Here is a 13,962-nt window from a genome sequence, read left to right as displayed (position 1 = left end):
GAGTGCCGAAAAGATCGCAAAGCAAGAGCTCACAAATGCAGGAGTGCATGGACATATTTAGGGGGAGTTTCGCGAAGAATCAATAGGACACCCCATCGTCGGCAAAGAAAAGCAAGTCCGTATCGAGCCCTGAGAAACCTGAGAAGAATAGCATCGAGGAAGCCCTCAATGAGTTGGCTAAATTGGAATCGAGAATCCCTCAATCCTTGTTTGTGAAAGCGGGCAAAGCACTCCTTGATCCGGGCTCCCGAAGGCTTTTCATGTGGTTCAAGGAAGAGTCACGAATAGAATGGATATTGCAGCTGGAGCATCCTTGAAGCAAGCGTGATCATATCTTTCTTTTTTTTTTTCGTTGCATCGAAAAACAACGTTTTTTAAATTTTTCTGACCGAACTCGTATTGCTGATGTTTGTTATGTGTGTTTGCTTATGCTGATGCGTTTTTATTTTATGTGTGTGTTGCATGTTATTGTGTTATGATTGTAATTGAGTTGTTTCACTGTTAACGATTTATTCATGAATTCATTTCCACAGTTATAGGCGATCATTTGGCGAACAGTATGTCTCATAATGGCACATCTTCATCCAATGACAATAACCCCGGAGACAACGAGAATGAACGTATGCAACGTATGTTCTACTCCTTGATGATGCAATATGATCAGATGGAAGATCCCGTTCCACAGAACTTGCTGTGTAGAAATTCTGCACTTTAAGGACGACAGTATATTGTTGAACTATTAGAGAGTGATGTCCGGTGCTTTGAAAGCTTAAGAATGGAACCACACGTGTTTAGAAATCTATGCGACACATTGCGGTTGCGCCGTGGCATCACAAATACTAGAAAAGGTATTACCGTGGAAGAGCAAGTCGGCATGTTCATGTTGGTTATTTCACATAGTATGAGATTTTCAATGGTGGCTGAAAGGTTTCAGCATTCGAAGGAAACGGTTTCACGAGTTATCAAACAAATTGCACGCGGAATGCAAGAATTATCTGCCGATTTTATAACACCGCGTAATGTTGTTGTCTAGCCGAAAATTGAAAATGATGAAAGGTGTCGCTTCTTTAGGGTATGTTATCTACTAATTTTATATTGTATAGAACTGTATTCGGTATAATATGCTAGTTAGATATAATTATGGATTTTTTCATGCAGCATTGTATTGGAGCTATCGATGGAACCCATGTCGATGCATGCATGCCACATGCGAACATAGTACCTTATCGCGATCGTAATGCCGATATATCACAAAATGTATTAGCTGCTTGTTCACACAACATGATGTTCACATACGTGATGACGGGTTGGGAGGGTTCCGGACACGATTCAAGAATATTTGCTGACACTGCGTCACTTGATCGCTTTCTAGCACCGCATGGTCGTGAGTATTTGCTTTTACCTTTATAATTTTTAATGAAATTGCTTGCCGAAATTAGTTATCTTTACTTTTCCTTTTGTTCTTTTGCAGGACAATATTATGTTGTTGATGCAGAGTTTTCAAATATACCGAGATATTTGGCTCCATACAAGGGAGAATGGTATCATCGGAGCGATTTCCCTAATCATTATCCGCCAACATCGAAAAAATAGCTATTCAACCAGCGCCATGCGTTAGTGCGTAATGTCATTGAACGTTGTTTCGGTATTTTGAAAAAGAGATTCGCCATACTAACTGCCATGACGAACTTCAAATCATATACTCAAGGATAACTTGTCATTGCTTGTTTTGCATAATTTTATACGCCGTAATAATTATCATGACAGATTATTTATAGAGTACGGCGATGCGTGGGCGGATTACGATGAATTTCGCAATCCACTACAACAACACGGAATTAGAGTTGATGTGGACATGAGTAGCGCGGAAATGAATGTTGTACGCAACCGTATCGCTAATCGGTTATCGTGTGCGGAGCGAGGAAGGCGATAACATACACTGAGGTGTTTGTATTTGAAATTAGTAATAATTATTGTTATGATTCATCCTTGATGCAGTTTGATTTTTGTATGCATGCGTTTTTATTTTCATGCGTACAATTACTCGATTGTTGCGGCACTTTCACCCACAAAAAGGCAAAGGGAGATAAAGCAAAAAAAAAATCCCTCAAAGGCCACCGCTTGCTGTGTATGCCGTGGCCTTCTGAGGTCAACACAAGAGGAAGAATTCCTTGGAAGGAATTGTCATGGAGTATGAGCTCATATTCACTTATTTCAATCATATTTTGTCCTTTTATGAAATAAGTTGAGTTGAGTTAGACAAAGTTTTCAATCCAAACACACCCTAAAGATCACATGATCCTACTATTACCACCCACATGAATGGATGATGGGCCTTCGGCCCAACATGTCTGGTACAGTTGACAGCATTCAGACCCAAGACCAATATAGGCCCATTTCATCAGCTTCTTCTTCTACGCCCTCATCGTCTACCTATCCTCTTCTTTCTGCCACGACCTTCCAGTACCCATTCCAGTGGCGGCCACCTGCCGAGCTCCTTGAGGCTGCTGCACGGCGGTCCCACCTCCAATGGCGTCGCCCTCCCTCAACCTCGTTCTCTCGCCGCCGCCGGTGGCCTCCTCCTCCTCCTCCTCGCAATCACCTCCCCCTCGGTGGTTTTCCTCCAGCTTCCAGCCGGCCCTTTTCCCTCGTTCCTCCTCCTCTCCGGCTCTCTCACGCTGTGTATGCAGAGCGGCGATAAGAATTGGCGACATTCGGCTCCGGAGGCGGTCTCATATAGTGCGGATGGCTCCGGAGGAGGAGAAGATGACCCGCCGCTCCCCTCTCGATTTCCCCATCGTAAGCCTCCACTTCCTCGTCATTCTTCCTCTCTCTTTCCTCAAATAGCAATCCTTTATGGTTTCCTGTTTCAAATTTATGTTTTTTATGGGGAAATTATGGAATCTTTGGGAGAATTTGAGTCGAGAAAGCGTGCTTAGACATGTTCTGAGGGAAAACAGGAGAAATTTCGAAGATTTATTGAAGTTCTAGGCTAAATATATGTGATTATTGAAGTTTCAAACATATTTAGAAATGAGCTTATGTTCAGCTGATGAGAGTAGAGATTATGGCCCGGCAAAAGAGCAAAGAGAAAGTCTAATGGGCAAATATGCTCTTGTATGAGCTGGTTTTGGTGTGGATGAATATTGATTAGTGGCTGATAGGTTCGGTATCTGAAAGAACCTAAAGACTTTTTTCCGTACTAGTTGGAGAATTTGTCCCGGGGCATGTGTCTGAGTTCGGACCACGAATAGAGTGGCATACCTTTGATTTGGCCTGAAGAGTACCGTACTTCATTACGAGCCCGATTATGAACTGACTGCATGACCTGAATTTGTTCGTCTTAAAATTTTCTGCTAAACATGTCAATGATTGGACCTTCACATTCATATCGTTAACCCTTTAATGAAGTTTCTTTCTAAAAGGTCATATTAGTTACCGTTCTGTTCTCCATGAAGCAGTTGAGCAGGTTTCTTGTTCTACTCTCTGCAGCAGAAAGAAAGAGCAAGTGGTTCTTGTTCTGAGCATAGTCTAGTTGTTTGTAATAAGCATTTGTGAAAGCAACACACCTCTGCTTTTGATAAGTGAAACACCTCTACGATGCTGTTGTGTGCATGTTTCCCACATTGGGCTTTATTAGGGTCGGGAGATAGTGTCATTCTTTAGAAGTTGAATTCAGAGATCTGGCCGAGTTTGGGTAGCAGTACTTAATAGAATTCACATCTGATATGGTTTGTTGGATGATGTATCTTTGGTCCAGCGTGCTCCCATCTTGCTTTTTCTGGCATCCTAGCATTGCCATTATCCTCTGTTGATTATTGGAAGCCGAGATCAAGATCGAATGTTTTGCTGTTGCACTCTTCCGGTCTTCATTGCACACTCTGTGACTGTGAGTTTACCACTGGTAGATTGATTTTTCACTTTTCTTGGCATTGTGTAGGAATGGGAAAGGCCGAAGCCTGGCCGTAGACCTGATATATTCCCCCAGTTCAGCCCAATGAAAACGCCGTTGCCACCCCCTCTGCCTGCAGATCCTCCTGAAGAGGACGAAGAAGAGGAAGAGAAGAAAGAGGAAGAAGAGGAAGATCCCGAAAAGGAGGCAGACCCAGAAAAGCCTGAAAAGCAATAGACTGCGAGGAGTTATATTTTCAATTAGGCTCGCAAAACCCACGAGGAGAAGTAATCCTTTCTGTTGGGCTCACAGGCTGATAATTTTGCGTGCTTAAGCTGTGAACGAACTTAATGAGGCTTCCTTTAGTGGGAAGCGACGTGTCGAGGCAGAGCTTGTATTGACTGTAACCTGTTTCACAGCTCTTACTGGGACTATGTACGAGCAGATTTCGCTTGTAATTTGTTTGCCATACTTTGAATAATAGGGGAAATATGCTTGGCATGGAGCTAGTCTATTAACATATTCAACCTTTGAGCCAGTGAATTAACATATTCTACCTTATAGCCAGTCCAAATTGATTTCGCTCGTGTAATAAATTGTGTTGGTTTTCTCCCATTATCAATTTCCGCAAAGTCAATTCAGTAGAGCGTGCAAAACTCGACTGGGATAAGAAGTAAAATCGGATATAACTAAGGCAAGACCACATTCACTGTCCACCAGATGTTACCATCGGCAGATAACCATGCCAACCACAAGGAACTGATTTCGAGTAACATGACAAAAGGGAAAGGACGCAAACATTAACTTAATTCAGTTTCACTACCTGCCCGCAATGGGGTAAACATCAGTATTAAATATTCATATGGAAACAAGTCCATCAGACACAATCATGACTGAAAATAAGATAGGGAAGTCTCTTTCCGAGGACGAATCTGCGTGTTTGATAGGGTTCTCATTTCTTCCCACTCTTCTTGAGACCGGCACCTCCTACTGGTCCCTTCTGCGCCTTGGCTCTGAGTTCTTTCAATGCCTGCAAAACCGAGCATAAACATGAGTTAACCGGTTCATCCAATTGCAGAAAACCGCCTCAGAGATGTGTTTTTCCATGTACTAACTTATAAGCATGAAAACAATTGCCTGGACATTACTTATCAGGATCATGAGTAGTAAATATATGCTGTTCTGGTGAAAAAGACCAGGTTTAAAGGCAAGAAAAAACTGGGTTTAGCAGGCGATCTCACCTTCTCCTCTTCTTTCTTTTTCTGAAGGAGAGCTAGATCGGTCTGCACAAGAGAAAACATAACTTAATCATGATTGTTTCAGAACGCAACAAAAGATTGAGTGGAAAGCCAAACATAGTAGTTTCAAAAAGTAGGCCGAAGCACATATCATATCATACAAACTTTTAAGAAAGACTGGCATATCTTTCTCATTCTACCTCCCAGACCATTTTTTCAGATCATAGAGTGTGCGGTCCAACACATACTTAGGGCAGACCGATGCCAACTTTGGAATCATAATATTCTAATCTAAACTCTAATGTCAATCATGTGTGAATCGTAGAAACGAGGAAAACATCCTCCTGCTTACCAAACTCCTCTTTGTCACATACATCAAAAACACAATCAGATCATCGCAAAAACCGGAACTTGCCTAATCCTTCTAGCTATATTCTCAGGCAGGCAGAAACAGATACAGGGATCCCCAGAAATTCGCGAAAGACAACATCAACCTCGGTCAAGAAAACAACTTTCCCCGATTTCGAACATAATTCACTGCTTCCCCCAAGCTTTTCAGGAGTTATCACTAATCTATCTCTTCATTTATAGAAAAGGAGACCAAACAATTTGTTCGAGGGATACAACAAAAAATAACAAAGATACCTCGTCGTAATCTTTCTTGGAAACCTTAGGTTGCTTCAAAGGCTTCGCCTTTCCACCTGAAAACACACCAAATCGCTTCGATTGTCATTCCCTGAAACCGATTCACATGACAGGAGAAGCGCAGGGAACGAGGAATTTCAAACCTTGCTTCGAAGACATGGTTGACGATCGATCTAGGGTTAAAGGTTTGCCCTTTGGGCTTCGAGAACCGCTGACCGGAGCAGAGAGAGCAAACCCTCGAACGCAATTATTGGAAGCCTACTGGTTCTGCGGTATTGAGGAGGAGAGCCGGGTATTATATTCCAATGCATTTTCAGAGAAGTCCTCAGGTAAAAACTTTTTATTTCATTTACGCCCCTTAGGAGGATACAATTTACAACACAATCACACAGATAGGACTTGTTTGAAAATTTTATTAATCAATTTTGTTTCACACTGGATTTTTCCTCCCTTGTGATTAGATTTTGTTGCGATCTAATCCATTATGGACTCATCTAAAACTTTATGTGAAGAACACGGGCCCCAGTGCAATTATGGCAGATCCATCAGTTTATTTACCGATGTCAAGTAGATTCAAATTGGGCTAAATAAGTAAAAATACATTACCTTTAATCAAATTCTTAATTTCAGCACGACCTTTCGAAAATAGCACAAAATACATGATCTTTCATTTTAGTCTCAAATCTAGCACGCCATTAAATATTCCGTCAGTTCTAACGGTATTGGTTGACTAGGCATAAACGATATCACGTGTTGCCATATTATTAGATGATGTGGACCCCATATTTTTTATTTAATAAAAATAATTCTGAAAATTTATTTTTTTTTAAAGGAATAGAAGGGTAAGTTGGAGACAAAAGGAGGAGGGGGCCGGCGATGGTGGCCTCGATTGCGGCCGTCACCCCCGTCGGGGTCAGCGGTTGGGGCTTCTTCGATTCCGGGGTGGTGGCTACGACCTCTGTGATGAGAACAACTGATAGGTTATCTTTTGACTGATATCTTATCAATAATGCCGAGACAGGTCCCGAACTAGATTAATAATCAGATCGGGAGTGCTATCCGGTTTATCACATTGAATCAACATTCAAAGTTTTATCTAATCATTGTTATTATAAAAAAAAATTACCAATGAAAATTTTGTCTGAAAGTTCTCACCAAAAATATTGTTATAAAAAATGAAAATATATGTTGATCAAATTTCCATCAGAAACATTAAATAAAAATATAGCTCATAGATTCACATATTTCTTGTTGAAAATAATTTTCCTGGAATAAGATGGTTTGCCATCAGGTTAAGGACTATCGTCTGGTCTGATTCATTTCATCATAATTTTTTAAAATATATAATTTCCAATAAAATTCAAATTTTATTTGACCTCGCAAAATATTCAAAATAAGAAAATCAAATATGTAGCCAGAGAAAATAGAAATTAGTCGTTTTCTTTTACTAATTTTTTTATGAAAATTTTATGTTTGAAGAGTAATTACCATAAATATTTCTAAGAGAAAAGAAGTGGGGATTTTCAACGGAATATCTACCTAAAAATTAGATGAAATCCACGAAGAATAATTGGAGAGGATACTCCCCTAGGTAAACTTGATTATTTTAGCAGTGGTTGAAATTAGCATTTATGAAGGATTTTTTTCGAGATTTTAATTAGGGGTGTGCACGGATACCGGGTATATCCGAAACCGGTCGGAATCTATCCTTTAGGATAGGGTCCGGGTAGCTCGTATTAAAAATATGATAAGGTCTAGGTATGGTAAAAAACGGTTCCGGTTCCGGTTCATGCATATGGGATTCTCAGAACTTGAATCGAAACTGGTATCCGGATCCGAATAATAGTAACTATTAAAAAAAAAAGTTAAACCAAACCTAATCCCCACAATCTCCATCTTATCTCTCAGTCTCTACCCTTAAGGCACTGGCCTTGAGATAAAGAGATTTCCCATTTCGGCATTTGCTGTCCTCAAGCGATGTTTCGTGGATAAAGTCAACAAAGAGAACTACGAGAGTGCTGTTGGGAACTTTGTTCACCGAGAGATTTTTGGGATCAAATTTTAGGGGAATTTCTTCATGGCCAAGAAGGCCCCGAAGGAGGTCGGCTCCTCATTCCTGACGCTGCCATGCTGGAGTCTCCTTTTGTCAAGCATTCCTTGGAGGATGCCTCATCTGGTGAAATTGATGGAGGGAACAACTTCAGAGGTTTGATAAGTAGCTTGGCTCCTCAAGGAGTGGGTTCCATGGTTTCGTCCAGCTTGAGGAGGTTTTTCTCTTACTGATATTCAGTCTCGGATGGTTAAGATTGTGTCCTCTTATATGAACATATCAGCATTAAATACAAATTCTGGTTCAAATTTGGGATCTGTAACAGTTCTCCCAGAATCAGGCTATGAACCTCCACCCTTTGTGCACAAGGTGATTACCTTCATTGATAATTTACAGGTTCCAACGGGGTACTCGGGACCGGTGGTATGATACATGTTCGGGTAGGTTCCGATTCCAGGATTCAACAGGATAGGGTCTGAGTCCAAAATCTTGAAACTTGTCTCTTACAAGGTAGGGTCCGGGTATCGTGAAAAAAAAAAAAAGATACTCGGACCTGATCACCCCTAATTTTAATAAGAGGTTTGGTCGATGAGGAAAAGGGGTTCCTTTTGTTAGGATGTCGTTGACAATAAGATGTTTGTGATGGAATTTACCCAGTAATTTTCCTCTAACATCTTGCGAAATTATTGATGTTGAGAGATATTGTTTTGCATGGAAAAATTCAAGAGTAAACACAAGTTTATAAGGGATTAAGTTCCACAATTATTTGCTCGAGCTTTTGGGTTGGAGATGATCCCAGTTGCTCGATCGGCAGCTGAAGTGCGCTCATACTCTAGAGGATCATCGATAGATGGTGGATGAAAATTGGTGTGAACTTTCAGCAAAACAAGAAAATTGGCGAACTTGTTTGAAACAAGATGGGTCAGTAAGCATACAGGTAACTCAATTTGTGGACTATTTGTATATATTTGCGCCTCTGCCAAGTTCGATCCCGGAGAAATGCTTTCATCAAAACATCGAGAAACCACATTTTTAGCAAAAGCAAGGGTTTGCTTATAGGCAATACAAATTTAGAAGGATGGATGCAAGGTGGTAATGCATATAGCGAGTTTATGAACTATATAATGATTCATCGGGGCACAACTTTCCAATGGATTAAGAGATGAAAAACTGATTCTTCATATATTCGATTAGACATGTAACACCATTCCACAATATGAATTCCTCTCTCTCTTAAATTATCTATTGTCAGAATCATTCCTCGATCAAGTTGCCAACCATCCAAGCGAAGCAATACTTCTCCGAATAGGTTACTATCAACCATTTTTGTGATAAAACTTTCAATTTGTATAAATAATCAGGTCGTTCGATCCACTTGAAATCATAAAAGAATGATATATTAGAAAAGAACGAATAATATGAATGAAGCTGAATCAAAACCAAACTCCTTTTATCACCATCATCACTCGCACATATAAAATAAGGCAAATCCACCGGAAAAAGTAAGCCTAACCCAAATAGCCAAGCCAAGGCACATACTGATGATAACACATATGACACATATAACATCGATGTTTAAGGAGATAAATGGATCGGACGGAGACGTGCGGCGGCATGGCTGGTTGACAACCTGCGAATAATTTCCCCAACTGATTAGGCTGCTGACATGAAGCGTGTGCTTCTTCTCCATATGCCAGCCATAAAAACCTGGCGTATTTATTGCATCGAAGACCTCCGAGACTCTTTTCCATTCGCCAGAACTCATGTCACAGACAAACATTTTCTTTCCATATTTAACAAGCAAGCTACTACCTTCACCGAGAATTGTCATGGACCTCACACGGCATCCGAACCGTCCGCCTTCCCCCATTGGCAAGAGACCATGAGCAGATTCGAGTTGGATTTCCCGGAGTCTAGACCACTTCGGATTCTCAACATCCCTAAGAACCCACAGATCCAACTGCTTTCCACTCAAATTATAAGCGATGTAGAACATCCCATTCGAAGCGAACAAAGCATCTTTAAAGTTACGTCTTCTCTTTAGGGGGCGGAGCTCCGGAAAATAAACCACGTCTTGCACCTCTTCCATCTTGATATCAAAAGAGCACATGCATGCCATGGCTCTCTCATCGCCGTCGTCCTGCAAGTAATTCACCAGGAAATGTATTTTGCCGTTCACGAAGACCCTGGCCATAATCTCATGATCATATTCAAAGACACGAATATTTGAACTTATGTGCAGCTTCTTCCACGTCGTCTGCCGATCTTTGTCTTCATGCAACTCGAAAATCAATAAATCTGTATCTGATAACCCGAGAATCCTATATTTTTTATCTGAAAGATCATGCGTAAATGTCCAATAGACTTCTTCCAAATTGCAATCAATATCGGGGGAAGGTAATAACCTGTATGATCTTGTGACCGGATTACATATGAACAATTGAGGTTCACGGTTAGGTATTCCACAGAGAACCAACCCGTTGCAGGAGTCGAGTAAGATGAAGATATTCAGAGCATGCAAACAATTTTCCAATGGCACATTTTGCCTGTAGACGTTTAGATCCCCGCCATTGTATTCAAAGGACAGTTGGGAGAGCAGATAAAATTCGTAAGGACAGAGAGAGAAACAGAAGAACAGCTCGTGGCAGGCCCGATTGACCTTGCCCTTGATCTTGCAACGTCGCGTCTTGAACACGATCCCGCCCTGAAATCTCCACCGTTGAAGATGCAGTTCGGCGAAGTCCTTGCTATTGATCAACCTATGCCATCGCTTGCAGACGCTCTTCAACTGAACAAGGTTCTCAGCAGGGAGTCGCAGCAAAATCTCCGTCAACACATCAGTAGGCAAGGTTGCAACTGTTGGTTGTGCCTGGTCGTCATCTTCCGTCTCGTATGTCTCCATGACGGCATACAAGACGTCATGCGCGAAGTTTCTTGCCGATAAGTACAGGGAAGAGAACAAGTCCATACCTTCCCAAGAGGATCAAAGGAACCAACGTCTGAATTTGCAAGATCTGAGATGATCGATCAGTCAGTCAATCTAACCTTAAACCCAGAGATGGAGACAATCCCAAAGTTCGGAGCTTGCGGGAGATTTCAAGGGGATGAAACAAAGGCTGCGCTGCGGTTGGAAGATTTGAGGATGTTCTGAATGAAGTGTCAGAGTGTTTTTTCTTTTGTGCTGCGTGCTAGGATTATGCCGAACGTTAAATAATGCACTAAACCGGCGTGGTGAACTTCAAAAAGATTTCGGGTAATATTGATATATACTGAGAGAGATATTATTTCGATTTTCTAGAAATTAGAATATTTAAATAAAGATTGCATCGGATCAATAAGTGTAAGCTTAGAGATATATCTTTCAATATATCTCCATATTTATATATTTCCCAGTTTGTTGCTATAAGTAGGTGAAATATTATATGTATCCTTCGGAGCGAGTTTGAACTTTGAATAATAAATTGCTCATGTGATTTTGGCCTAATCACTGCGAACGTTTGGACTCTCTAATTCTCTCCTCTTTTATTTAATTTTTTCCATGAACATACTTTGCTGGCACGGTGCGAGTTCCATGAACTTACTTGATGAACTGTGACTGGATCGATCGATCTGTAGAATCCATATAATTGTCAAGTTATTTCTTCAATTAGTTGTCCATTCGTTTTGGGTAATGAATGGACATTTTATTGCAAGAAGAATGGTTTCAAAATCTATATTTTGCTATGGTATTTCCCGAAATGATTATGATGGGGTGATATAGATGGGGAGTCATTGTAAAGAATTTTTTTTGCATTTCCGATGGATTATTATCCATAGAAATTTCATCGAAAATGAGTTCAAGAGTTTTCAATGTAATATTCATCAAAATTTCATCTAATAATATTTCAAAATATTTTATAAATAAAATAATGTTCAAACAACTTACTAATGAAAATTTTGTCGGAAAGTTCTCACCAAAAATATTTTAATGAAAAATAAAAATATATGTTGATCAAATTTCCATTGGAAATATTAAACAAAAATATAGCTCATGGATTCACATATTTCTTGTTGAAAATTAATTTTCCTAGAATAAGATGGTTTGCCATCAGATTAAGGACTATCGCCTGGTCTATTTATTTTCATCTTAATATTTTTAAATATATAATTTCCAACAAAATTTAAATTTTATTTGACCTCACAAAATATTCAAAATAAGAAAACCAAATATTTCACCAGAGAAAATATAAATCCTTTGTTTTCTTTTGCTAATTCTTTTATGAAAATTTATGCTGCGTTTAGTTTCAAAATAGAATTTTAAAATCAAATTTTGATTTTGAAAAAGAGTGGTATAAATGAGGCATACCCTTTGACTTTGCATGAGTTATTTTGTTTTGTTGTTAAAAAGAGTAGTATAAATGGGGTCCATTCTTTGACTTTGTATGAGTTATTTTGTTTTGTTGTTGGTAGAATTAGGTTAAAGTTGTGATTTTAAAATTACATTTGCAAACCAAACAAGCCATTAATGTTTGAAAATTAATTATCAGAAAGATTTTTAAGAGAAAATAAGTGGAGATATCCAACAGAATATCCACCTAAAAATTAGAGGAAATCCACGAAGACGAGTAGACTATAGTGACCACTAAAATAAGGTCAAACATTTCCTTATGAATTTATATAGTTTTTTAAATATAATCATACATAATAATAAACTAAATTTTAATTCTTATTTCATTAATATATCGTATTACGCGTGCAATGCATGCGCCTGTCTACTAGTATGATAAAGTGTAGGGGAATGGCAAGTAGTATAATCATAGCTCAACGGTGAAGGAGATTGTCATGGGGGAGGTCATGGGATTGAGGCCTCCAAAAATCAAAGAAAATAATTGGAGAGGCTGGGAGCGGTGACTGTCGCTCGATCGGCAGCTGAAGTGCGCTCGTACTCTAGAGGATCATCTATGGATGGTGGATGAAAATTGGTGAACTTTCAGCAAAAAAAAAAAAGAACAGTTGGTGAACTTGTTTGAAACAAGATGGGTCAGTAAGTGTACGAGCAACTCAATTTGTGGACTATTTGTATATATTTCTAGAGATGAACTGATTCTTCATAATTTTGATTAGACATGGAACACAAGTCCACAGGATGAATTCCTCTCTCTCTCTCTTTAATTATCTAATGTCAGAATCATTCCTCGATCAAGTTGTCAACCATCCAAACGAAGCAATACTTCTCCAAATAGGTTACTACCAAACAGTTTTGTGATAAACATTATTCTATTTGACAGACAATTTTGCCACTTTACGTCAACTTTCAATGTGCATATACAATCAGTCCACTTGAAATCATAAAAGAATGATACATTAGAAAAGAACGAACAATATGAATGAAGCTGAATCAAAACCGAACTCCTATTATCGCTATTATCACTTCAACAGATAAAATAAGGCAAATCCCCACCTTTAACTTAACGAACAAATAATCCAAACCCAAAAAGCCAAGGCACAACATACTGATGATAACATATATAACATCGAAGTCTAAGTGAATAAACGGATCGGACGGAGTCGTGCGGCGGCATGGCTGGTTGACAACCTGCGAATAATTTCCCCAACTGATTAGGCTGCTGACATGAAGCGCGTGCTTCTTCTCCATACGCCAGCCAAAAAAATCCGGCATATGTACCGCATCGAAGACCTCCGGGACTCTTTTCCACTCGCCAGAACTCATGTCATGGACAAACATTTTCTTTCTGTATTTAACAAGCAAGCTACTACCTTCACCTAGAATTGTCATGGGCCTCACACGGTATCCGAACCGTCTGCCTTCCTCCGTCGGCAAGAGACCATGAGCAGATTCGAGTTGGATTTCTCGGTGTCTAGACCACTTTGGATTCTCAACATCCCTAAGAACCCACAGATCCAACTGCTTTCCGCTCAAATTATAAGCGATGTAGAACATTCCGTTCGAAGCGAACACAACATCTTGAAATTTACCTCTTCTCTTTAGGGGACGGAGCTCCGGAAAATAAACCACGTCTTGCACCTCTTCCATCTTGATGTCAAAAGAGCACATGCATGCCATGGCTCTCTCATCGCTGCCGTCCTGCAAGTAGTTCACCAGGAAATGTATTTTGCCGTTCACGAAGACCCTGGCC

At 39.8% G+C, this 13,962-nt stretch overlaps 2 protein-coding genes across 2 annotated transcripts; one reads left to right on the top strand and one right to left on the bottom strand.

Moving 5' to 3' along the window:
• Positions 1-2,384: 2,384 nt before the first annotated feature.
• On the top strand, positions 2,385-4,419 carry LOC116200851 (actin-binding protein-like). The gene is made up of 2 exons (XM_031531786.1): positions 2,385-2,799; positions 3,941-4,419. Exons 1-2 carry the CDS (start codon positions 2,530-2,532, stop codon positions 4,127-4,129), a joined length of 459 nt encoding a protein of 152 aa, XP_031387646.1. The 5' UTR covers positions 2,385-2,529; the 3' UTR covers positions 4,130-4,419.
• Positions 4,420-9,254: 4,835 nt separating this feature from the next.
• LOC116201484 (F-box protein At5g49610-like) lies at positions 9,255-11,193 on the bottom strand. Its single transcript, XM_031532734.1, has one exon. It carries the CDS (start codon positions 10,791-10,793, stop codon positions 9,288-9,290), a length of 1,506 nt encoding a protein of 501 aa, XP_031388594.1. The 5' UTR covers positions 10,794-11,193; the 3' UTR covers positions 9,255-9,287.
• Between the last annotated feature and the right edge of the window lie 2,769 nt (positions 11,194-13,962).

This window comes from Punica granatum, chromosome 3 (assembly GCF_007655135.1).
Source record: "Punica granatum isolate Tunisia-2019 chromosome 3, ASM765513v2, whole genome shotgun sequence".
In the NCBI taxonomy this organism is placed as follows: domain Eukaryota; kingdom Viridiplantae; phylum Streptophyta; class Magnoliopsida; order Myrtales; family Lythraceae; genus Punica; species Punica granatum.
Note: the sequence above shows the minus strand (reverse complement) of the source record. Positions and strands in the feature narration are given on the sequence as shown.

Excerpts from the sequence above, each read along its gene's own strand:
- LOC116200851 (XM_031531786.1), top strand. The coding sequence starts at position 2,530 with ATGGCGTCGCCCTCCCTCAACCTCGTTCTCTCGCCGCCGCCGGTGGCC. Across the intron at positions 2,800-3,940 it reads CCCCTCTCGATTTCCCCATC|GAATGGGAAAGGCCGAAGCC; the intron begins GTAAGCCTCCAC and ends GGCATTGTGTAG.
- LOC116201484 (XM_031532734.1), bottom strand. The coding sequence starts at position 10,793 with ATGGACTTGTTCTCTTCCCTGTACTTATCGGCAAGAAACTTCGCGCAT.